The 26,944-nt window shown below is 38.1% G+C and overlaps 2 protein-coding genes across 2 annotated transcripts in view; one reads left to right on the forward strand and one right to left on the reverse strand.

The window, feature by feature from the left end:
* Positions 1-4,392: 4,392 nt before the first annotated feature.
* Positions 4,393-26,944, forward strand: part of LOC308684549 (uncharacterized protein) — a 50,993-nt gene continuing 28,441 nt past the window's right edge. Inside the window, exon 1 of the mRNA XM_081355806.1 lies at positions 4,393-4,666. Coding sequence (XP_081211932.1) covers positions 4,641-4,666 — 26 coding nt within the window. The 5' untranslated portion in view covers positions 4,393-4,640. The remainder of the gene's footprint in view (positions 4,667-26,944) is intronic.
* slc7a5 (solute carrier family 7 member 5) lies at positions 6,401-26,445 on the reverse strand. The gene is made up of 10 exons (XM_081355803.1): positions 25,665-26,445; positions 21,795-21,920; positions 15,385-15,490; positions 14,823-14,867; positions 14,418-14,541; positions 14,163-14,266; positions 13,833-13,929; positions 12,721-12,870; positions 11,430-11,607; positions 6,401-9,162 (listed from the first exon to the last, which is right to left on the reverse strand). The coding sequence occupies exons 1-10, from the start codon at positions 26,242-26,244 to the stop codon at positions 9,107-9,109; spliced, it is 1,566 nt and encodes a 521-aa protein (XP_081211929.1). The 5' UTR covers positions 26,245-26,445; the 3' UTR covers positions 6,401-9,106.

A 26,944-nucleotide genomic window follows, 5' to 3' on the forward strand; every position in this document is an offset into this window, starting at 1 on the left:
GTATTTTCACGTCATGGGCTAGACTGTGGTAGGGCCAAAGGCTTTGTTCACAAAATCTGTCTAAGTGATACTAAACCTTTCAGGCTCCCTTATAGAAGGTTGTCACCATCTCACTATGAGAAGTTACGAGAGGCATTGAACGACATGGAGGAGCGTGACATAATCAGAAAGTCAACAAGTGATTATGCATCGCCCTTGGTGTTAGTCTGGAAGAGGAATGGTGATTTGAGACTGTGCACAGACTTTCGCTGGCTGAATGCGCGCACCGTCAAAGATGCACATCCTCTTCCGCATCAAGCAGATGCACTTGCGGCTCTCGGTGGTAATGCATTCTTTTCCACAATGGACTTAACATCAGGCTATTATAACGTAGAAGTGCATGAGAGCGACAGAAAATTCACAGCATTTACTACTCCATTTGGTCTTTACGAATACAACAGGCTTCCGCAGGGCCTATGTAATAGTCCTGCGACATTCATGAGGATGATGATGAGCATATTTGGTGATCAGAACTTCATGAGCATGTTGTGCTATCTTGATGACATCCTCGTTTTTGCTCCTGATGAACAGCTTGCTTTGGAACGACTTGAGATGGTATTCCACAGACTTCAAACTCACAATCTGAAGCTGTCTCAGAAGAAGTGTCATTTCATGAAACCTTCAGTTAAATTTCTTGGCCACATTGTGAGTAGTGAAGGAGTGACTACTGATCCTGAAAAGGTCAAAGCTATTGTAGACATCACAGAACAGGATCTTATGGAAGATGGCACCGACATTCCATCACAAACAAAACTAAGGTCATTCTTGGGGATGGTAGTTTTCTACCAGCAGTACATCGAAGGCTGTTCTCGCATTGGTAGACCCCTCTTTGCATTAACATCGGGCATGAGGAAACCAAGGCACACCAAAGGACAGAAACGTGTGATGGCAGGCAGAAAACTTACCTCTTCTGACTGGACCCAGGAATGTCAAGATGCATTTAACTCACTGAAGCAGGCTTTACTTGAAAGAGTCACTTTGGCGCACCCAGATTTTAGCAAACCTTTCTTGCTGTCTATTGATGCGTCCAGTAATGGGCTTGGTGCAGTTCTTTCTCAAGTGGTGGCGGGTGGGGAGGTTGCTCGTCCCATAGCCTTTGCTAGCAAGTCACTTAATTATGCCCAATCAAGGTATCCAGCACACAGGCTAGAGTTTTTTGCTCTGAAATGGGCAGTCTGTGACAAATTTAGTCACTGGCTCAGGGGTCAACAGTTCTCCATATGGACAGACAACAACCCGCTGACCTACATTCTTACGAAACCCAAGTTGGATGCTTGTGAGCAAAGATGGGTCGCGAAGCTCGCACCATATAATTTTGACATCAAATACATCCCTGGGCCAAAGAATGTAGTCGCTGATGCCCTCAGCCGTGAACCATTTGTGCGACCCAGTGTGTTCCACCGACTTACCAGAGTTCCCTATGATGCTCTCTTGGAGGAGTCTCGTGCAGTGAATACAGACAATGTGCAAGATGTGTTTCGCTGGTCATGTCATCCCTTTGAGAGGCAAGCACAAGACAAGCCCTGTTCAGATGTTGAGATGAACAATGCTGCTTTGTCAAGTCAGGCTGGTATTTCTCAAGAAGACATTTCGGCCATTCTGCAAAGCAGTAGACAACAAGAAAATCATGTTCAGCCATATGCTTACCTGCTTCCACAGCTACTAGAGTCAATCATTCCATCTCGGTTGTCAGATGATCCATTGCTGTCAAAACAGGAGCTGATGGACTTACAACATGCTGATCCTCACCTGAACAGAGTGCTTTTCTTTGTGGAGCGCAAACGTAGGCCGTCTAGGAGGGAAAGGAACAAGGAAGCACCTGGTGTTCTTCGGTTTTTGAGAAACTGGAACAAACTGTCAGTAAGAACAGGCTTATTATATCGTGTCTCCAAAGATGTCGTCACACGAAAGAAGACTTTTCAGTTCATTGTGCCTGCTGCTCTCCGTGATGTAGTCCTCAAGGGAGTACATGATGAAGCTGGACACCAGGGACAACACAGAACTCTCTACCTAACCAGATGTCGGTTCTACTGGCAAGGGTTGGAAAAAGATGTAAAGGAGTATGTGAGATGTTGCAAAAGATGTGTTGTTAGCAAGTCACCAGAGCCTGAGGCCAGAGCTCCACTGGAAAGTGTCAAAACATCAAGACCACTTGAGCTGGTTTGTGTGGATTTTTGGTCAGCTGAAGACTCGTCCAATAAGTCTCTGGATGTATTAGTCTTGACTGACCATTTCACTAAGCTGGCTCAGGCTTACCTTTGTCCTAATCAATCAGCGAAAGTAGTTGCGAAGCAGCTATGGGACAATTTCTTCTGCATCTACGGCTTTCCTGAACGAATTCATTCAGATCAGGGAGCAAGTTTTGAAAGTAGCCTGATTTCTGAGATGCTTCAGCTTGCTGGTGTTCGTAAATCACATACGACTCCATACCACCCAATGGGAAATGGGAGTGTCGAGAGGTTCAATCGAACATTGGGGAACATGATCCGTGCCTTACCACCTAAAGCAAAGCACAGATGGCCTCAAATGTTGAAGTCTCTCACTTTCTGCTATAATGCAACAATACACGAGACAACCAATTTCCCGCCATTCCAGCTGATGTTTGGTAGAACTCCTAGGTTGCCAATCGATATGATGTTTGACTCTGTGCTGCTTGATGACCAGGTGGTTGATTACAACCAGTATGTGCAGTCTTTCCGAGATGATCTTGCACAAGCAATGAAAGTGGCCCAATGTTCAGCTTCAAAACAACAACAGAGGCAAGCCAATCTCTACAACAAGAAGCAGAAAGGTGCTCCAGTGAACATCGGTGATAGAGTGCTGCTGGCCAATAAGGGTGAGCGTGGCAAGAGGAAAACCGCTGATAGATGGGAGAGTCACATCTACATAGTGACAGAAATGAACAATGAGGTCCACACGTTCCGTATCAGAAATCGTGAGACGGGAACTGAGAAAGTTGTTCATAGAAATCTCATCATGCCAGTGAACTTCCTACCTCTTCAGAATGAAATGTCAGAAGATGATTCTTCCATGAATGTTGCCTCGAGCAGATCAAGTCTGTCTGTGAGCGAAAATGCAGAGTTGAGATTACCTGTCAATGAATCAGAAGAAAGAACTGTGGCGTGGGTATCGGAACTCCCAGGTTCCGAAGTTGCTCGTTCTGAGTCTGATTCTGTCCAGTTGATTGCAGATGAACGGTCTACTGTCCTGTCAGCACCTAATTCTACAAGCCTCAGTGGTCGAATGACATGCAGATCTTTGACAGGTGAACTTGATGTTGATAGGTGCAGTAATCAGGCAGAGGCTGATGTCGATACTGCCGTATCCACTGACCATTTACTGGAGTGTTCCAGCGTACCTGCAACTCAGGGCGGGTCATTTACTGTCAAAACCAGATGTGGGAGAGTGGTTAAACCAGTCATTAGACTGATCCAGAATATGCACCAGAAGGTTATGTCTGGGTTATAGATTTTTTTTTTTTTTTTTTTTTTTTCTCCTGTTTATAGAGGTATCATATATGTGAATAATTAAATACTGTGATTAAAATTCACGTATCTGTGTTTGTAGTACCTTGAAAGAAGGGAATTTGCGAACAATCTAAAGTAGATAGAAATGTATAAAGTGCTGTACTAAAATGACCACTAGAAGTATGTAATATGTAACAGGCATATTATTCCTTTGGGTGTTACGAGGCTTTGCAACCCTCTTACATTACTATTTCTGATAAGAATAGTCTTATGACTGGAGTTTAGTGTGTCACTTGATTTACAGTATTTTCTCTTGGTGCTATGAAATGATTTTGTTTCTCTTAGGGTCCTCTATTATGTGCTTATATGTACCTGTTTTGTTTTGAGTGACTTGGTAGCATATTGTGTTATTTTGTTTTGTCATGTACAAGCGGAAGTCAGCAGGGGGGAATGTAGCAAGTGTGCTTTAAGAATAATTTGTGATTCCACTTGTCATGACCATTTTTGGGTCTTCCTTTCCGTCCGCCATGCTGATCTGGGGGTGACGCACTTTATTTCTTCCCAGTCTGCATGAGAAATCATAGCGGTAGGTCACGCAAGTTTATGTGCTGATTAAACAAGGCCGTATTTCTTGTAACTGATTGTTTTATATGTAATACTTGTATAATCGTGACTTTAACCCCCGCTGTAGTGGACACACATATGTTTTATTTATTATTTTTATTTCTATATTAATTTTATCCTTTATTAATTACAGTGTGTCGTGCATTGCTGCCGCACGCTGCTCTAAAGTGCTGAACAAGTCCTCATATACTGTTCTGTTACTGCAGGTACATGAATTATTGTTGTATGTTCTGAAAATGTGTTTTGTAAAAGTTTATGCCCCAGTCTGCATGAGAAATCATAGCGTGTGTCGTGCATTGCTGCCGCACGCTGCTCTAAAGTGCTGAACAAGTCCTCATATACTGTTCTGTTACTGCAGATCAAATAAAGAGAATTGAGAGACGAACTACAGCGTTCATGAGTATTACTCGAAGCCTAACACAACGCAGATAACACACCGCTACATCAAGCATCACACCGGTCAGTCGACAAGAGGTGCTGTTGTTGACAGACGACACACTGTCCTTTCACATGATGAGGCCTGCAGTCAGAAGGAGGTCAGTCGGTGTCTACATGTTACATTTAACAGTCTAAAACTACTCGAAGTTATTACACAAACGCTTTGTCAAAAAATTTGTTTATAGACAAGCCCCGTGCCTTGAAACATAAAGGGATAGTTCACCCAAAAATGAAAACTTTGTCAGCATTTACTCAACCTCATGTTGTTCCAAACCTGTATGAGTTTCTTTCTTCTGTCGAACACAAAAGAAGATATTTTGAAGAATGTTGGTAATCAAATTGTTGGCGGTAGCTATTGACTTCCATTGTAGGAAAAAAAAGCCTATATAGAAGTCATGGGTGCTGTCAACTGTCTATATCTTCTTTTGAGTTCAAAATTAGAAAGAAACTCATACAGGTTTGGAACAACATGAGGGCGAGTAAATGCTGACAAAAAATGATTTATGGGTGAACTATAGTCTCTTCATTAGCATTGGCACTTTTAGGGTGCTTGACTTGTTAAAACAATTCACAATCAAGTTGTAATGAATGAAAAGTTTTATAAACCCGTACAAAAATAAAAAATAAAAAATCAAATGACCAGCTGGGCCACACTGATATTTCGTACAATTTATTACGTATTAATGTGCGTAGAAAAGGTTCTCAGACAAAATGTTCACAACTAGCCTGAAATGTTCGCACATACATTTATTCTACCTCGTTTTAACGTTGGTAGATAAAAAATAGCTTACTTTTTATTATTATGCACGACCACGGAGTCTGAATGGAAGTTTATGGTGTTGCTATATGATATATCCGGTATAATCCGACAATATAATCCGAAATTCCGATTTTGTTATGAGCGACCTTCAGTGGTCGCAGCTAGTAATTTGCAGAAAACGCGCCTAAACCATGTCCATATAAGGACTTCCTACACCCATCAGCGAGCACACGCAGCAAATGTGTAAACCAATATATGGCATTCTTGTTTAAACACAACAAATTGATTATATATATATTATACCAAAGAGATTTTCGTACGAGCGGTTTTAGTTTGTTTTTCAATATTCATTCAATGCCTCTTGGTGCAGATATAATTTACTGTACTTTAAATGGCTGAATTAGTGCCCTTCATGCTTTTGAAGCGGTTCATTTGTAAAAAAAAAAAAAAAAAAAAAAAAAAAAGATAGCTAGATTCCAGGATAAAACAAGTAAAAGAGGAAGTCAAATGACATTGGTTAATCTTTTCCACGCAACTCACATGACGCGAAAGCTTTCCTTAGGCCACAGCAGCTGATGCGAGACCAGAGCTTTTACGCAATACCCTTAGGAGAAAAATGGCTTTTGGGCCAGATTCTCGGAGTCCAACTTGCATGAGCCCATTTTTAGGAGTCACGAGCTACAAGAATTCATGAAAGAGAAAGTTTTCTTGAGAGAATTCATTCTTGTAGGCAGCCAGTCAAAAGTAGTTTAATAATATATCGTATAGCAACACCAACAACTTCCATTCAGACTCTGTGGCCTGCATAATGAAACTTTTTTTTAAATTAAAATATATTTGTATATTTAGCATATATATGTTAATGATGCTTACATTATTTACCTATAATTTTACTACATAATTATATTTCAATTTTATTTCTAAATATTGTATTTTAATTATAAATGTATAGAGGTTGTTTTTATGAATCAGCCTATATTATTAACTTTAGTAATTTATTAACTTAAGTATCATCATATTTGTGCTGCTATATCAATGAACATCTGCTAAAAACCACAAGTACTCATGTTTTGAATGCATTCATGTTTTATTTCTCTGAATACTCAACATTTTTCTGTGGCAAAGTAAAAATCACTTCAGAGCATTGTTAAATGTCTAAACAAATGTTTGTACAGTAGATGTATCACCATGGCATCAAAAGAAAAAAAAAAAGAATTACGAACTGCTCGATAGGATCTCTTCGTAGTTGTATTTCACATCACAGAGAAGACAGGACAGAATACTTACAACTATTAACAGAGTCCAGGTACTACAAGCAGAGTAACTGACTGAACAGAGATCAGCTGAACATGGAATTTACAGATCACACAAGAAAACAAAAAGTCTTCTCTCAAACGAGCTTCAAAGTGAAGTGACGAAAGACTGAGTCTGCCCTCGGGTAAAAGGGTTTGCCTGTCTGGGTAACACAAAGATGGCTGTTCATGTTTGTGGTCTAAAGGTTCATTACTCATGCCAGTTTGTAAATGCAAAAATATGGAGTTTTTAAAGAAACGGTTAAGTGAACCATTTTTATTCTGAAACATAAACATGCAAATAAGAATCAGTCATATCTTTGAGATTGTTTTTCTTTAATTAAATGTATTTTTTTTTACAATTTAAAGTAAAAAAAATGAAATACCAACAAATCTCTTGTGAACAAACGTAATTAAATGTAGTGACAATCGTCTGTTCACATGGATCTGCGAAACGACTAAAAATTCTTTGTAAAGAAAACTACTCAGCTATAGACTGAACGTCGTTTTCACAAACTCACGTTTTTGTAGTTTACACCGAGACGATAACACTATCGCCTTGAGTAAATGAACGGCCAAAACGCATACAAAATTTGTGAAAAAATGTCGTGTAAACACCCCCTCAGTTATTTTTATATTAATGGGCGCTAACGGAAACTAACCAAGCCAGCAGTTACAACAAAAACACAAACATCTACAGTTTCACAAAAAAGGAAAAAGTATCAGTAACCAGTTTTAGCATTTTTTATAGAAAATGCCCTGTAAAATTATTAGAGCACTAACTTAATGACCCTACAAATAAATAAATACAAATAAGTACATTTCTACATAGCTATTTAAATTAGATAAATTGGTCTTATTGGCTGGAGTGTTAGTCATACTGCTGTAAATCTCTAAATAATACAAAGCTTCATTATCACCCGCTAAAATCATAACGACATTAAAGAAAAGCATCTCGGTTCTTGTAAGTCCTTCTAAGCAGAAGCCTAGGAAATGCTTCCGTAATCATAATCAGAGAACAACTTCCATTTGTCCTAAAATATCATCCCCTGCATCACCCAAAACACCCCAAGTTTTTCTCTCACCACTTTTACCAAACAAAAAAAATCACACATACAGCAAATTTGGTCCAGTATAGGAACAAATAACCATTTCACCAAAACTAGGATAATCCAAAAGCACTGCATCCGAATGCTGCCTAACACTGAAACACAATGATGCATGTTGCATTTACAGCAAAATCAGTCCACAAACTGATGAGGCACTAAAATCTCTTCGGGATTTTTAACAATACCTTTACGGTACAATAAAGAGACACAATAGCCAACAGGCCATACGTATTACAAAAGCAACAAACTTATTTAAATAATTATAATGGACAATTTTCTTTAAAAAAAATTCGCAACTACCAAGCTAATTTGCTTGGTTTAAATAATTGCCAAAATACAAGGGGAATGAAATAAAATAGATGGTCCAGTGTTAAGTACTTCACGTATTTATGTGATCAGACACAGAAAAAAGATGCTAAATATTAAAAATGTACTTGAAAGAAATAAGACAAACAGCGCCTCACATTTTGTGCATCATAAAATCATAATTAGGCATAAAAATACATATCCAGGTCTATGACTGTAATGTACTATTCACTGAGGTAAGCAGAAAGGCTATAGGTATTCTGGTTCTGAATTTAGGAATACTGTATGTCTATGCCTTACATAATAATAATAATAATAAAGAATTGGATACATCCAATTTAGAGGACCATGACACAAAACAAACGGAGATTCCTTGAAATTCTTAGTAGCAGTTAAAAAAAAAATGCATTAAGCTATCAAAAATAAATCTGTCGAAGTATAAAGTCATTTCAAGTTGATCTCAAAAAATGATACATTTCTACACCGGCAGAAAAAGGCACAGCAAACAGGTCAAATCTGCTGCAGATAAGGAAATGAATGTAGATATAATAAAACATATTTGTAATAGTAAGGTGGGAATCATGGTTGCTGAGAGAGACAATGGCGCCTCCCCACAAGCATTTCCGGTACGCATTTTTCCTCGCGTACATTCTGAAACAAAAGCTGGCCATATGCGATACAGGAAGCTTATGATAATACTACTGCACGCATACGAGGCCCTAAAATAAAGGGATGACCAAAGCAAACCACTCACAGTGGTTATATGACACATATCGCCAATGGTTGAAAAAATACATATAAAATCCTGATTGAAAACTTGTAACTTGAACATAAAGTGTGAAACGTATACAGTGATACATTTGATTGTGAAAGGACTGACAAAATCTACATCTCAATTGAAATGCTCCTGTGACATTCTGGTTTCGTACGTGGTGATTAATATAGATGTTGCCTGTGGCAGCAGGATAAGACGTTTTTCCTGGCTCACACGAGGAGAGGCGAGGCAGTCGAGGAATACAGTAAGGGAGTCTAAGGTGGATATGAGGCATCTGTCATCTGTCATCTTGGTCTTCAGGACTCCTGAGGAACCACTTCCATCAGTTTCTGGAATGTCGCCGTGGTAGAGACTGGACAGAAAAAATAAACATTATATATATTTATTAATCAAAAAAGATAGCAAAGACATTTATAATGTTACAAAAAGTTTCTCTTTTACCGGTAAATACATTCTGTTCTTTTGATTTATCAAAGAATACTGAAAAAGGTATCACGGTTTTCACAATAACATTAAGCAGAACAACTGTTTTCAACATTGATGATAAAACGAAATGTTTCTTGTGCAGCAAATCAACATATTAGAATGATTTCTGAAGGATCATGTGACTGAAGACTGGAGTAATGATGCTGCTGAATATATTTTGAAATATATTACTGTAGGAAACAGCTACTTTAAATTGTAATAATATTTCACAATATTGCAGTTTTTTTGGACGTTTAAAGCTGCAGTCCGTAGTTTTTCCTCTTTGTCGCCATCTCTGTTCAAAATCTGCAATTGCATTTATTGGCGGAATTATCAAGTTTAGGTGGGTTGTGCCTCGGCACGGCACAGCGCGGATGAATCCAATGTTTTGGGGAGAATGTGAGGCTGTCAGTCGCCGCGCCGGTGTGGATACTGTCATTCAGAATCACTGATTATACGTTTTGGAAGAATGACCAACATAAGAATTTTTACCGGAAAATGTCGTCTGAACAAGTAACATTCACTTTTGTTCGACCAACTAAGGGGAAAAAAGCATTGCAGTAAATCGCGCTGATTAAATCTAATGATCGCTTATCATATCACGTCAAACCGTGCAAATTATATTTTGTTCTCAAATTGTTAATGTTGACAACATCAGCATTGTGTGACTACATTTAATGCCCTTCCGATTTTATCCTTGTTTTCGCATGGGTCCGGTTGCAGTCTCTTTTTTTTCTGAAGCCACTCTGAAGTCTGAAGTCTTTTGCATTTTACAACGGGTGAATCTCCAGTTGTCACTGGTGATTGTTGTTTGAACCTTTCTGGATTATCAAATTGATACGTTTATATCAAGTGCTGTGAGAAAAGGCTATAAATCTCCACCTCCAACATCCTCACATGCCTACTAGCCGAGACACCTTCTTTATGTGTGCTGTGATGGATTTTTAATAGATAAGATAGTAAACTATCTTTCAAACTAACCCTGATTCTAACATCTAAACCTTACTTCCCTTTTAGGCTTAACACTCTAACATTTGAACAAAATGTACCAAAATGTTCTCTGAATATTGTGTCCATGGAAAATTCTGAAGCGCTGACCATGACAATATAAAAAATATACTGTCTAGAATTGTCTCATGACATATTGAGTAATCAACTGAACACTTAACCCTTTTCTTTATTTCTTTCCTGATGATTCGAGATAATTTTGCTCATTCCAGTAACAGAGGGTGAAAGAGGCCTTGTTTTTACAAATTGAACCAATCATATTGAAAGAAGGTGACATGAGTTAGTCACGTTGATCTTATTGTTGTGTCTGTCTTTATCCTAAAAAACCTGATGTATTCTTCTTCTTGGGTGAGATTCTCTGAGAAATGCTCGGGAACTGATTAAAGCATTTAAAGGACATTTGCTGAAGTCTGTCTGCTTATTATTGCTGCGCATCAAGTTAGAGTTAGGGGACTCAGTCGGCGTCGATGAGGAGACGCGCTAGAGTATAAATATTATAAGAAACTAACGTCGATTGTAGACGTTCAAAGACATCGATTGTAGACGAGACCCAGAGAAACTAACATCGACTATAGACGTTTGGGGACGTCGATTGTAGACGAGACCCAGAGAAACTAACATCGACTGTAGACGTTCGGGGACTTATTTTAAAAACATTAAAAAAAATCTTACAGACCCTTAACTTTTATATAGAGAGAGATCTAAAATAGCATGTAATTAATTGTCTCATTTACTAACTTTATTTTTGTATTTGATTCATTAGTGCATTCTATTTATTTATTGCTATTGCATAGCAATATAACAGCCCACTTTTAACAATCCAATCCAATCTCATTGGATAAAAACAAGCCAAATCAAACACTAAACTATTTATGGCCAAATATTCTTTTAACACTTTAAATCTGTCAAATTATGGAGGTTAAATGCATTGTAAATATCTCATTTTGTCATGAAAAGCAGTGTAGTCACAAGTTTGATTTAAACATTAACTTTGTCAGATGTAAGAATGGCACTCAAAGTCAGTTAAAAACAATGTTAGCCTTCAATACCTTAATAGTGTTTCAGATTTCAAGAATGCAGATTTTAACTGTCTAGAACCATCTTTTTTCTCATTGTCATGAAGCACACAAGAGGAGAGGCACTCACAGATGATATGCAAGAGCCATTTTGGCTTGGTCTGCCACGAAACGCCGAAGAAGTAGACGGGAACTCCTGTGGCGATAATTGCGAATCCTATACCACATTCCACGGGGGTTTTCCAAATGGACACCACGATGAGGAACAGGCAGGCCAGCACGAAGGAAAGTGGCAGCAGAATATTGACCTAGTGGACAGAGAGGTGGGAAAGCTTTGAAAATGTGATCAAAAGTCTATTTGAAGTGCTGTCGGAAAGTATAAAGTATGCTTATTATGGAACATTTATTTCACATATGAAAGACACACACTGCAGAATTTTACAGCTTAATGTTGCCCTTTTCTCTGACAATCACCATTCTTCTCTGGCTGCTCAGTGTGGTAGCACATCCTGATCCTTGATGTTTGGGTTGTGTTGTGTTTTCTCCATTTATATACAATGAACTTCACAGTGCTCCAAGGTTCAAAGCAAATCTTTTTATAGCCTTCTCCTGTCTTTTATCTCTTTACAACTACATCACAAAGTTCCCCAGAGTAGATTCTTGCTCTTTGTGATAGCCGGACTGATCTGGTTTTATACCTGGTATTAAGATGCGTTTTGGTCAATCGGATCACAAGTGGATGACGCTAAATACAGGTGTAAACGGGGTCTAAAAAGTTAAGCCTGTCCACTTTCGACCACTTCCAGATGTAGTTGAAAACACATTCAACAGGATTGCTTTCGTGCTGCAGTACTCAAGTAGTCCAGCCACAAAAGACCATTTTTGTCATTTTTAAAAGTATTAATATCTCACCCAACCCAATCTTTTAAATAGTAGTCATTTTCTTTGAAAATATTATAATACTCCTTATTCCTAGTGAATTATAAGGATTCTTACCATCTAGATGTTTGATACTTCAATAGTTAAAACCATCAATGAAGTCAGTAAAGTGTCTAAAGATAACATTGGAGGCAGTAATAAATACCAACAGACAATGGATTGTCCCTAATGAGATCGAAAACGAGAAAAAGATTATGAGCAATAAGCAAATGGCCTCTTTCACTCCAGTGCCTCCAAACCTCCTTTGATGAACATCCCCCTGTGTCCAGCAGATGACCGGAGACAGAATGTGGATGAATGAGAGAGGCGCACAAAAGGGCCTGTGTGTTACCGTTCTCTTACTGGCTGTGTCCGGATTTAGGCAGAGAACACAGATTATGGCAGGTCACTTCTCATGGATTTGAAAGTATGACCTTGTTCCCCCTCACAAAGTCCATCTGTGTTCATTTACAGATGTTCAGCCAATCAAAAGTTGTTTTCACCTTAATTGGTCGTTCCAACTCAGGTTTCTTGTAGCGCAACCACATCATGCCAATGATCGCCATGGCAATGCAAAGCCAATTAAAGAAGCTGAAGAAGTTGATGACAGAGAATATGTCATTGGAGAAAGCGTAGAGGAGAGTCATGATACACTGTGGGGGGAAAGTAAAGAAAAGGTGGTTAAAACTTTCTATTTTGCCAATTATTTGGCATCCAGCAATCTTTTACTTTAAGTTCGTTATGTGGGTCAAACATTTCTTTGTGTGTTAATTGACCTTTACAGTAAAATGCAGTCTAATTCATTCTGATTTGTGAATCAGTACAAACAATTCACTAAAAAGAACTCGCTCAAAAGACTGATTCACTCAAAAATTAGAACTAGTTAAACCGGTTCATTGAAAAGAATCGACTCGTAAGAATGATCACTCAAATGAGTCACTTAAAAATTAAGCAGATTCTCAAAAAAACTAGGTGTTTGACTTGAAGCAGTGCTGCACAGACATATCGGTGTATGACATCAAAGTACCGCAAGAGCGAATCGAAAGCATACAGAGACGTCTGCTCTCTAATCGCTCTCGTGGTACTTTGATGTCATACACCGATGAATGATTTGCTCAAAAATTAGTTAAAATGATTCATCAAAAAGAACTGATTCAAAAGATTTATTTGCTCAAAAATGGGAACCGGATAATCAATTCAAAAGATAAATTTGTCCAAAAATTGGTACCACTTAAACCAATTCATTGAAGAAAAATAAAAAAATTAAGTGACTCAAAAGACCGTTTTGCTCAAAATTGGAACCGGTTACAAAGTTGAAAAGTACCGGTTGAAAAGTACAAGCTAAAAAGAATGATTCACTCACAAATTAGAATGGGTTAAATCAAATTCAAAGAAAAGAACTGGCTTGAGTAATTTTATCAAGAATTGGAACCGGTTAAAACAATTTATAGAAAAGAACTGATTTAAAAGAATGATTGACTCACAAATTCAAATACGTTCAAAATTCAAAAGTTAAAATACGTTGAAAAAAAGATAGAATAATTCACTAAGAAACTGGACAGAATTTGAAAGTCATAGGGAAGGATGAGGGATGTGTTTGGTTGTGGACACCTACAGTAAATATAAGCGAAGGCAGAGGGGTCAGCAGATCAGGGTGGATCATCGACAACAAACTGGGAAGATGACCTTCTCGGGAGCCCACAAAGAACAGCCTGAAGGGAAAGAGAAAGATACATAAGAGACCATTTTGGCCATTAGGTCTGATACTAACCAGCATTACAAACAGATCTGTTTCAACATAACCTGAGTGGAAAAGCCTGCAGGGTGACTTTAGTACAACACTAAGTTGTTTATTTGATTAATCTGTATGGTTAAAGTAAAGTGATCTGATTAATGTGACCTCTTTCAACAAAGGATATTTATAACAAGTGTATGTGTGCATTACCTAGATGAAGTAAACAAAGAGCCATTTACAGAGCCAAAGCAGGACAGACCCACAAACACAGGGATTATCCAAGCCATTGGCCCTAGGTGGTAGTTTCCAAAGTCCTGAAAACAAACAAAAAACAACTTAATCATTATTATGTAACTTTATTAAAAATTAATAAAAAGGAATCTGAGTTAATAAATAAACACATTGAGTTAATAAAGGTAACTGGGCTAAATATGGAATAGAATGCGTCTATGTGGCGACACTCACCACAGCAACAGCCTCAGATGAGAGCATTTGCTCCGGACTGAGAGTGGTGAAATAGGCCAGGTTGGTCAGCACATAGACAACGGTCACAATGGGAAGCGAGATGATGATAGCCAGAGGCAGATTTCTATAAAACACCAGCACATACACCATAACATAACCCACTACTCTCACAAACTTCACTATGCTTTTTAATAAAAAAAAATGTAATTAAAGACCTAATGTGCACTCAGTTGTTTTTTGAGCATCTAATTTTGTAGAAATTGCCTATTAACAGTTTGACGTGATTAATTTACTTAGTGAACGAAGGTACCTATATACAGTATAAGCTGTCTTAATCTTAAGATCTTTCCAATGGACTGAAACGTTTGCTCCCTAAAAAGAGGAAAAAATATATTTTTGACTTACCTGTATGGATCGATCATCTCCTCTGTGACAAAATTCAAATAATTCCTGGTAAAAAAGTAAAAAGTAAATGCAAACATTAAAAAAATGCTCTCCTACAATTTTAACTGCTGAAGACCAAAAATTAAGACGTAGAAACTATAAAGAAAAAGAAACTATAATAATTTGAAAGAGGATGCAGAGAAATTATAGAATGACCGACAAATAGTTTTGAATTCTAATTAAGGGGAAGTGTAAAATTTTGTGGATATTATAAAACTTCTTCCTGTGCCAGCTGAATATGCAGAGTGAAGTATAAGATCAGCTGATTTCCATGGAAAGTGGAGTTATCAAAACAACTATGTAGGATTTTGGATTTCACAGTGGACGGGTCTACTCAGCATGACCGAAAAAAAGAAACCAAGCGTTCATCAAAATACCTTCTTCTACGTTGTTGTAGTCAAGACTCTGATCTTGGATCACACGGTGTAGCATTACATTTTACTAGTGATTTCGCTTGTTAAAAGTCAGTCTTCCTGCTTTCACCCAAGTTTCACCCAAAAATAGAGAAGTTCTGTGGTCTTACCATCCTCCATAAGCAAACAGCCCACTGTAAAGAGCCAGTCCGATGTTGCCAAAGTCTGTTTTGCTTCCTTTGAATGAATTTTCAGGCAGAAGATCAGCAGTATCACCTGCAACAGAAACAATCAGCGTGAAGCATGAGATTACAGTGCTGTTGCAAACTATCAGGAACATTATGTAACATAACAACCCAAACAAGTCATAATATCTGGAGAGTGCTCTACAACTCCCAAAATATTTCCCATGAGAGGAACAAACAAGCTTGCATGGAAAGAGTTGAAGACTGTTTCCTGCTATCATAATACGATGAATTTTCAAAATCAACATGCTGACATTCTCAAGGCTGGTTGTGGGCAGAAGGTCGGCAGATGAGGGTCAATGTCGCAGATGACAACTGAAACGCAAGAGTGATGGGAAAACAAGAACCGGAGAGAAAACGGAGGGTTTGCACATTCTTGAACACCCAAAGCCTGTGAATTTCCTCTGGATCAACAGATGAACATAATGTTTTTTCAGGCTGAGGCCCGCTCTCAATCTGTTCCATGAGAAAGCCGGGGGAGACCAAGCATCTACGTGATTCCATCTCTACAAAGCCTGTGGGTCGTACGACGAGGGCTTCCCTAAAAGTAGACGCCGTATTGGTTAAATTTATGGTTACGAAACAGGGGTCCGAAAAGAACTAGTTTCACAGGTTTGAAGAAATGTATATGCAGAACAGAAGAATCTGAGACTAAATCATAAAAAAGTGGCTTGCAACTTGAGTACTCCAGATATAATATCGCTACACAAGGAGACTCTCTTGTACTTTCTTGCTTGCTTGCTCTTTCTTTTCTTTGAGAGTGTGTGGTTATTTCTTCTTTCATTCCTGAGCAGCTCTTTAACACAATAGCATCAACTGATTTAATGTCCTAATTTGCATATTTTCAAGGTTTAACGACCTTTAGGCCAAGAAAGTAAAGCACATGATAAGCACAGCCTTCTTAAATCTAAAAAAATGGACAATCAATAGAATATTTCTCTTTGTTCCCCCATAGTAAATTAATAGTTAACTATGGCAACTGGGATTTATACTGTATATATTATGTATACACTACCGTTCAAAAGTCTGGGGTCAGTAAGGTTAATTCTTTTATTCAGCAAAAGCACATTAAAATTGATCAAAAGTGACAAAAAAAATTCTAATTCAAATAAGTGTTTCAGAAAATCCAGAAAAAACTTATCACAATTTCCACAATATTACTATTACTAAAATATTAAATAAAAACATTTCAACAAATCAGCATATTCAAATGATTTTGATCATGTGACACATGCAGATCATGTCACAGAAAAAAAAGGAAGCTTTACCATCACAGGAATAAAATACATTTTAAAATATATTAAAATAGAAAACAGTCATTTTACATTGTTATAATATTTTATAACATTTCTTTCTTTCTTTTTTACTGTATCTTTGATCAGTGAACATAAGACACTTCTATACAAATATAATTGTATATGTAGAAATTATTACCCAGATTAATTAAGTACTTATTGTAAAGTGTTGTCTTATGGCAATGTATTGTGAGAGTAATTTTGTGAGCATGTTTGCGGTGTTAGAACGATTGCTGCCCAAGGCGAGCTCATGTGAATCAGTGTGATCGATGGAGGCCAACGCCACCAGGTCACATGACGCGGCAGGCGAGGTGTGTGTGTGTGTGTGTGTGTGAGACTGTAGGCCCGAGGCAATCAGGCGCAGAACGAGACTGAAAGCCTGTATAAACTCTTTGTATAAACTTGAGTATTACAGGCTCAGACCTGAGCTTCAGAGAACTATGCTAGCACAGAACAGCCCAATCTCTGTCTAAGAGAAATGCTTCGACAGCAGATCTCAGCTTACATAGCATAGATGCAATCTGAAGAATTCCTAAAAACAACACACAACCTCAAACACACACTTTTCTAACAGGCAACAGCTCAGTGTGTGAAAGTGAGCCGGTTCAGTGCGTCGAGCGTCCTACACTCTAAAAAGACGCTGGGTTGAGCCTGTTGGGTCATTTTGTTGGGTTATTTAAAACAATACAGCCCTCCGACGCAACAACCCAGTGCTGTCTTTACTACAACAACCCATCTGATGGGTTACACAGAGAGTGGGCTTCTCCATCCTCGTCACGAGAAAGCAGATCTTAACGCCGCTGAATTGGTGCATTACTTCAGTAAATTAAACGTTTCTTACGACAGGAATATATGAGGAAAATAGAGGAAAACTAATTGAAGCGGAGAGGAAAGAGAACTTTGAAAACTGGCAGCAGCGAGTTTTGGCCATAGTGCTTTTAGTCTGTTCATTGGCATGAGATAAATAAGCAAAATATGGTCAAATTTGTTTTCAAACGCAAGTTATTAAATATTTAACTTTTAAAAAGCAATTTCGTTGAACTGTATAAGCTGTATAATTGTTGAGTTGACATTCTTTTCTGCACTTTTTTACTCATACACATGTACATGTTGTTTTAACTCTTGACTATACGTTTGTGCATTCCTGGGTGTTCTTGCTTATTAATAAATGTTCAGCTTTTGATTATTACTGTTGCCTGTGTTGTTACTATAGTAAGTCTGTGTGTGATTTTAATTTTCAAAGTATGTTGGGTTCATTTTAAGCCAGCAATATAGTTATTTTTAATCAATAGTTGAGTTTAATAAAACAACCCAGCATGTTGACTCAACATTTAACCCAACCAGCTGGGTAAAAAACAACCAAAAACTGTGTTTGTCCAATTTTGACCAAGCGCTGGGTTGCCAAATAACCCAAATTGGGTTGTTTTAACCCAGCATGACTTTAGACTTTAGTGTACGGTGACTGAAAACAAATGAACAAATCCAAAAAAACAAAAAACAAATTATAAACACAATGGCAAGTCTATTTTAGCGTGAGCCACGATGCTCAGATTGAGTACAGCTTGCATCATTTCCTGTTCCCTCCTTTTTACCCATCATTACTCAGCTCTCAACTAAAATGATTAATACAGTGGCAAAAAGACCAAAGCTGAAAACTTCCCACCAATGATTATGTTAATTAGCGAGTGGAGTCTGGGGAGTGGGCGGAGTCCCACTGTCTCAGTGTGGGCAGAGCTCAAGTCCCTGAAGAGATCACCATGGTTGATAAACCATAAGGTCTCCTGTTGTATGCTTCCTTTTACCAACGGCTGGGTGGTTTGGTGTGATAACGAAGTGGTATTAAGCACTAGTGCTTTTCTCAAAACAAACACAAGCACTAAGATACACACTGAGACCTTTTCTGGTCTTCTAAGTGAGATAAGTCTATCAAGCAGTCAAACAGAAGCCACTTTGTGCACAGAAACTGACACAGACAGATGAAATGTCACAGAGGAAGACACTGTGAATTAATCAGCTCTTTCAACAGCAAGACTTCATAAAAAATCAAATAGGACACTTGTCTTGTCATTTTAGCCATACAGATATCTTAGGACATTTCTACCTGCATATGTTATAAAATATTACTCTCTCAGGACAGGGAGGGTGTGTCTATCTATGGATAAAATTCACAGGCATCATTCTCTGGCCTCGCTGTTCTCACAATCATTTTGCATTTGCTTATCTAGCTAGCCCACAAATACACCCAATAGCTAGCCAGCTGCCTCACTGTCTTCAGGCAACATGCACAATCATCTAATGCATTCTAACTAAAAATGAAAGCTACACATGACTGATTTGAAACATTTTGCATAGGCATATGGGTGGAATCAACTCATCTCACAACTAACTTAAATAAGTTGTGTCTCAAATGGCATACTATACTATACACTGTGCACTCATCCATCATCAGAATCTCCTCAGCTGCGTAAGAAAAGCTGCAACAGTTGAGTTCATAAAATGTCCAACATTTCAGGTTTTTGAAAATGTTTTTCAGTTTATTAAGTGCAGTTTCTGGGTATTTGAAGTGTACTTTTTCAGTGTGAAAATAATACTCACTATTTATACAAAAAAAGGCAACAAAATAATGCACAACCTACGCTAAATATGCAATTCACATTAGACCCTAAATGAATATCACATTCTAAACATCAAAATACATGCACATATCTGCTAAAATAACATTTCCATTTTAATTTAACATCTCATCTCATTCACCAACTATTTCATTGAGCATGTCGCAACGCTTAACGAGATTTTATTTATATTTGTTCAGTATTTTTAAGATTGTCACCGTGCATTCTTGAATTGCTTAACTGTGAAACTTTCTTTATTTAAAAAATAAAATAAATAAATGAATACATTATTCAGCAAGGATGCATTAAATTCGTCTAAAGTGATTTTTTACAAACATTTTATTTTCAAATAAATGCTTTTTTTATTCATCAGTGAACAAAAATATTAAGCATCACAACTGTTTTCAACAATGAGAACAATAACAAATGTTTCTTGGGCACCAAATCAGCATATTAAAAAAATATATTTTATTTAAATATTTGAAAAAGAAAATTCTGCTTGGTTATTGCGGTATTTTGCCACAATAACCAATCTGAAAAAAAGAAACCGTGTGATTGGTTAGCGTTAGACAGCATGCTGTCCAGACTGGCCCCGCCCCTGAGCACTTGTTTTTGAGACCTCTCAGTACTCGAAATTGACTCTATCTCTATCATGCATGTGGCAACCTCAACAACTAAAAGATGCACTCAAAGGCTTAACCAATCAAAGAAACCCACACCCAAAGGCAAGGCCAAACTCTGGCAGTCTTGCCAAAATTTGGGTGTGACAGGCCAATTAAAACAGTTCTGGCTCCCATACTACCGGATTCAGTGATTAACAAGCAGCACAGCGTCTCCTTCCCATCTTTCAATAACCATCTTGCTGTCTGTCAATACATGTCCACTGCTGTGGGCAGCGAGAGTAGGTGGAGGGGAGATAAAAGATCTAATAATCTAATAATCCATTCGAATTAACCTGTCCTGTCTCGCTGACTCACAACTGACTGAGTGATACCAGCTTCAGGCCTTTGTTTGTGCAGCAGACACGGGCATGTAGCAAGTGAATGGACCTTTCTTAATCTCCATCTCAGACTGTGAAATCCTCTTGTTCCTTTCTGAATTTGTGAGCTTAAACCAGTAAGCTAATGAGAAACCGAACCAAAAAAGTTACATAAAGGAACAGCGCACCCAAAAATGCATCTGCTAAATGTATAAATGTAAAAGTTATTCTCTGTGAAACCACTGATGTTGATTCCATTTGGTTACTGTGGTCCATTTCAACAGAAACTACTGTAGTTCATGTCAAGGCAGGGGGAAAGGTCTGCCAGCTAGTACTACAAATCTTTCTTTTTGTTTGCACACTATTTCTCTAGACTATTACTGTCAGTGCTTTAGTGTCTCAATGGCAAACAATCAGAGCTGCTGTTCTGGCTCCACATTCAGCTGGTCTACAATTCAGTCCACTTCTGAGTCCAATTCTCTGAATCTGAGTCCAGGCAACAGAAAGCCCTAAAAGTGATGGAGTGCTGACGTATCAGTGCCTGAGGCATGTGTCGAGATTGCTGAACCAAGACTGTTGACTGTTGACTGTTGAAATTAAATTAAAACATAAACAAAATTGTAAATACAATATAATTATTAGATTAAAAAATGACAAAATCCTAGATAGTTTGGGATCAAATGTTTGTTTTTAGGGATATATTTATATTTAATGTAAATTATAGTAAAATAATGGTTTCATCATATATTTTGTAAAAGGGTTAAATGGCTAAAGCAATATAACACTAAATCTATGTCAAATTTGAGATTAGATTATTTACTTATTTTGCATGATTTTAATTGTTGGATACAGTCAAGAAGTCCAGAACCTCTGAGGTAGGATTTTTGTGTTTAAAAATACATGCTGTGTTTATTTGATTTATTATTAATTAATAATAATATATTATTAATAATATATTTATTAATAATATATTCATTATTTGGTTTATTAAATTAATTGATTTTAAAAAGTAATGGGACACCAATTTGTACCGTTTTCATGGAAAATCTCTTTTGATGTTGAACTGAACATGGTGTCAAACTTGGTGTAACTTGCAAATACTTTTAACCCAGCTAAGCAAAGCGCAAAAGCAACATTGTAATGAAAATTGTTGGAACTGTATATTGTATCCATAACAAATCTAAACTAAGATCATGCAAACCTTGATTCATATGGTTACCGTGTGACATGGTCCAATTTATTTAATTTTTATATATATATATATATATATAACACACACACACACACACACTTATATACACATATATGTATTTTCTTTAATTTATATTATTGAAACACCATTATTAGCCAAAATAACAGCTATTTGGCTGTTTTCCATTACATTCTTCAGCACTTGTTACCTGACTGATTGCTGGTGGACATTTAGGTGTGTTTGTGCGTGTTACCCACCTTTGCCAATCTGCACAAAGCCAATAATGATGATGAGGGCCAGGGCGAGTAGCTTAGCAGCGGCAAAAGCATCTTGGACCCTTGTGGCGGCCTTCACGCTGTAGCAGTTGATAGCAGTCAACAACACTATGGGGAGAGAAGGGGGCAAAAAAAGAACCACAGGCACTTATTTTTAGTCTTTCACAACACAGGTTCAGAGAAAGTTAACCTAAATACTTGGTAAACTAATTAGGAGGGAATTTGTCAGCCATGCTTGAACTCAGGAGGCGTCGCTCACTAAGCGCTGTTTACGTTTAGTTACACGTGGCAGCACGCTCGCTAGTGTGTCATGAAATAGCATGGCTGCCAAATTTGAACTTACTTATTATCAGACATCAAATAAAGTGCGGTCAAATATCTGTCCGATCTTGAAAATGTCAGCACCAAATGTAAAGTTCAAATGAAATATCATATTCTCCAGGACACATTAATCTGCCTAATGGGTTCTAATTGTATTACAGGGTGGATCTGCAAACGATTACCTGAATCATACTCAAATGTCTCGGCCGTACTTGTTCCATCCACTTACTTTAATTTTTGTTTGGTTAATTCTGTTTCAAAGTGATTAAAGGGTTAGTTCACCCAAAAATGAAAAGTATCCCATAATTGACTGACCCTCAAGCCATCCTAGGTGTATATCACTTTCTTCTTTCAGCCAAACACAATCAGAGTTATATTAAAAAATATCCTGGCTCTTCCAAGCTTTATAATGGGAGTGAATAGAGCCAAAAAAGCGCATCCATCCATCATAAAACTCATCCATATGGCACCAGGGGGATAATAAAGGCCTTCTGAAGCAAAGCGTTGTGTTTTTGTAAGAAAGATATCCATATTTTTAACTGTATAAACTATAATCATTGGCTTCTGATAATAGCCGTACGCAAGTCTAGTTCTGGCGGAAGAGTGAACTCTGACCCGACGCGTGACGTACTGATGAACGCGGAAGCGCAGAGGATAGAGCAAAACAAAACACTGGTCACAAATTAGAAGTCTAAAATTAGAATTTTTTTAAGAGAAATGATGGAGGAGTTTGAGTTTGTTGCCCAATATATTGATTAGGCCTATAGTTTATAAAGTTGTAAAAATTTATATTTTTCTTACAAAAACGCATCGCTTCAAAAGGCCTTATTCACCCCCTGGAGCTGTATGGATTACTTTAATCACGGATGGAAACCCTTTAACAGAAAGCCTATTGACTGGACGACTATGTGACATAATTTTTAATAAGACTGATTGAATTTGTCTGGGCTGATAGCCGTGTGGGTAACGATTTAGGAAAACACATTTAATTGCAATTTTTCTGATTTTTTTCCCACAGGATTGCTATGCTTTTGTGTAGGGCTGTATGAATTAAAAACATTATTTTGAAATTATTTTGTCATATTGTTTTGTTCAATAAATAAATATACCATAGTCATAATATTTGTACAAAATGTACAAAAATACATACAATTATATTGTATGACTGTATGATTATAACTGTATGAATATTGGTGGCATGGTGGCTCAATGGGTAGCAGCACCATTGCCTCACAGCAAGTAGGTTCCCAGTTTGAGTCCTGGATGAACCATGAGGCCTTTCTGTGCTACCCTGCCTACGGACCGGATGAGTTGAACAAGGTAAGTGGTTTGAAAGACAAATGGATGTATAAAAAAATAAATTGAGCAGGTATATGTGCCACAGGCTGCTTGAAACACAAAAGTTCACCGACCAAATACTGGTAAACAGATTTTGAAGGAATAATAAAAATCATGAGCCCCAATCACATCAGCCTCAAGCTCCCTATTAAATGTGATTAACTAACGAATACTTCAAAGCAGCATTAGCTGTAAATTGGTCTAGGCACCAAACAGAGAGGGGAAACCCAAAAGCCTTTGTGTGCCCATAATGTACAAAAGGGGGTCTGTATTGGGTAGGATAGTAGAAACTGGGCCCCTCAAGCAAGAACACATGCACACACTGTTGGATTAATGTCGGGCATTGCAGTTCTCGTTCTAGGATCATGAGACAGGTTCCTCCCTGAAATCCCTTATGGCAAGATCATGGTCTGGCTCTAGGGGCGTCTCACATGGATACACACTTACGCAGCATAGATTAATGCCACGAACCAATCCCGAAGGCCCTTTTTCAATCATAACCTCAAAACACATGAGAAATTGGGTCAGGGGAACAATGGCCAGCTGCTACGCCAGCAGACACAAATACTGTCTATGAGGAACCAGACCATAAAACTGGGCACTGGAGCTTAACATTCAGTGTTTATATCAAATGTGTAAATCCCATAACTTGTCGTATGGTCATAGTCGTCTTTACCTCCCTTTCTGTCTTGTCATGTGGGTTCTTATAGAAGGATTAGACTAGCAGGGCGAGATTACAGCGGATAGTGGGTGCTGTCTTAATTCACTCCCACACAATCACAAAGAATACGCATTCCTGTACACCAATCAAGCATTCATCTGGCTTAAATGAGAAAGGAGGAGGAGAGTGAGAAAGAAAAATACAGGGAAAGAAAGAGAGAAATATGGGTTTTAATTTGTTGGCCAATTGGTAATTAGGGCTTGAGCTAATTCTGCTAATCCTGACTGGTTTAAACCTGCGGGAGGGCTTCATTGCTCGCGTTGCTGCCATGGTGTATCACACCCTCAACATATTGCCATGAGCATGAATGTCAAAGATCTGTGAATGTGTGATTGTAGCACTGCAGAGCTGCATTCATTAACTCTTATTGGTCACACCCACAATTGATGGCACGCTATCCCTAATAGCACACATACTTCTCTGGGACGTCTATTTGATGTGCGTGTTTTCATTTGGAAGACGTATTTCTTTTACAGTGTTTGCTCATCTGCAAAGCATCTATGAGAAGTTTCCTGTCAAATGTTAAATAGACATTTAGAAAACATCTTTAAGATGTTTATGATAAAGAATGTATGTAAAACTGACTTTTTAAAGATGTTTATAAGATGTTTGTACACATAAGATGCTTTCCAGATGAAACGCTCTTTAACAGACATCTTGGAGACGTACGTGTGCTATCTATATGGGAATACAATTGGTAGTGGGATCATTTACAATTAATAATCTTAGTTTAGACAGGTTATGTTATTGCATACAGGCCAACAGGTATATTTAAGTGGAGTTTCTGAAACATAAGCAGAGTAATTATTAAGTTATTAATGTAAGATGTTTTACATTATTAGCATTGGTTAATAACTTAAAACATCAAATAAACTACATTACGGATCATTTTTTAAGTTCCTTGCTAAAAGAAATGTGATGTGCATTTTCTCAAAATATAATATACATTCGAAATCAAAATATAATTAATATTAAAGCATCGCTAAATTGGTATAATTAATACTAACAATGCAATTAATTTGCATAAAGCCCGCCACGGTGATGTAGCAGCGCGTGTCACTTCCACCACTAGGCTAGATGATGAAATGTTTCTGCACCTTTTCAACATACTATTCATTTCCTCATACAAGCTACACACGCCGTATCAGTGTCAAAACATGGCGTTTCTGACTCGAATTACACATTTTTAATAAAAAAGACACGTAGTAAAAAAAAATATATATATATAACTTGGCCGACCTGAGATAAATATTTTGACGGCGAGTAAATGAGGAGACTTGAACGCTGAGAAGATGGAAGCGCGTTAATGGCACGTGGAATGACAGCGGAGGTAAATTCTAACGTCAGAAACATTAAACGGTGGATATTCACAATAAAGGCTGACTTAAGCCCTCTGTGGTTTTGTTTATATAGGACATAAAGGGGTAAAACATCTTTATGTGACCTAACGAGGTAGGTAACAGGTTACTTACGGATACATAGGCAGGCGACCAGCTTTGCCCCTGACTCGGGGACAGGGCAGAAGGGAAAGATGGGCTTCAGGAGGTATGTGGCGAAAACATAGGCGACAATATACTGCGAGGACGGCCTTATGATGAGAAGCTCGATCCACAGTTTCAGAAACGCAGGTAGGGAGCCGTAAACTTCAAGGATGTATGCGTAGTCACCCCCTGATTTGGAGATGGTGGTCCCCAGTTCGGCATAGCACAGCGCGCCTATAGTGGAGAAGACGCCACATACAGACCACACGACCAGCGACAACCCGACTGAACCGGCTTCTTTCACCACTCCGGTTGGAGTCACGAAGATACCAGAGCCAATAATGGTGCCTACAATAATGGCCACGCCGTTGACGAGAGTAATAGTTCTTTTAAGCTCGACTGTCTCTTCTCCCTCCGCAGCGCTGATATCTGCGGTCGGGCTTTCAGGCGTGCCGTCTCCTGGTCGGCTCATGTTGCCATTCCCTCCTCTGCTGGAGAGCATCTTCTCCGTCACCTGCTCTTCATCCCGGTCCGCGGATGTATTTGAACTCCGTTTCTTCAACGCTGACATTGCTTCCTTTAGTCAAACAAAGCCAGACGCTTTGTTTTGCTTTTATTAAGTGTGAAAACGACCCTTTCAGCTCCTTCAGACTGGGCTCTCTGATGCACGGCGGGACCGTGGAGTCAGGTCTGACTCAGAGAAACGTGGTTTCTGAAGTGTGTCAAGTCAACGTTGTAGTGAGGCTCACAAAAGCATCTCCTGATTCGGCCTGCCTCTTTCCTCCTAATAACCGCGTCATTCAGTCAGTGTAGTATTAATGGCATAACGTTAGCTATCGCCCTCTAGTGCCTCAATTCCTCAGTAGACTGTGCGGTCCAGCAAGTTGAGCAAGTCAAACCAGTGCCTTTCATAATTTTGTAATGCAGTTGAACTCCTTAAGTACCTTAAGTTAAACAAATATAATTATTTAATTAGGGATGCATGTTTATGACAATCAATATGGTCAATTATTTCTCTTGATATTACAAATATAATTAATTTTGAACAGTATGGAAAAACTATAGGGGTGCATTCAAGTTGATTGGGACACTTTTTGCAAATCAACCTGAATTCACCCTACTTTTTGAACGCTATAGAGAGCATGTAATGCTACTAGAATATTCTAAAAGACTTGGCTGGTTTTATTATTTATTGTGCCGTATTTAAGTCTTAACTTACATAGTTGGAATATTTTAATTGATGTTTTTAATTTTATACATTTTGAATAAAC

Source organism: Scardinius erythrophthalmus, assembly GCF_964197995.2.
Source record: "Scardinius erythrophthalmus genome assembly, chromosome: 24".
Classification (NCBI taxonomy): Eukaryota; Metazoa; Chordata; class Actinopteri; order Cypriniformes; family Leuciscidae; genus Scardinius; species Scardinius erythrophthalmus.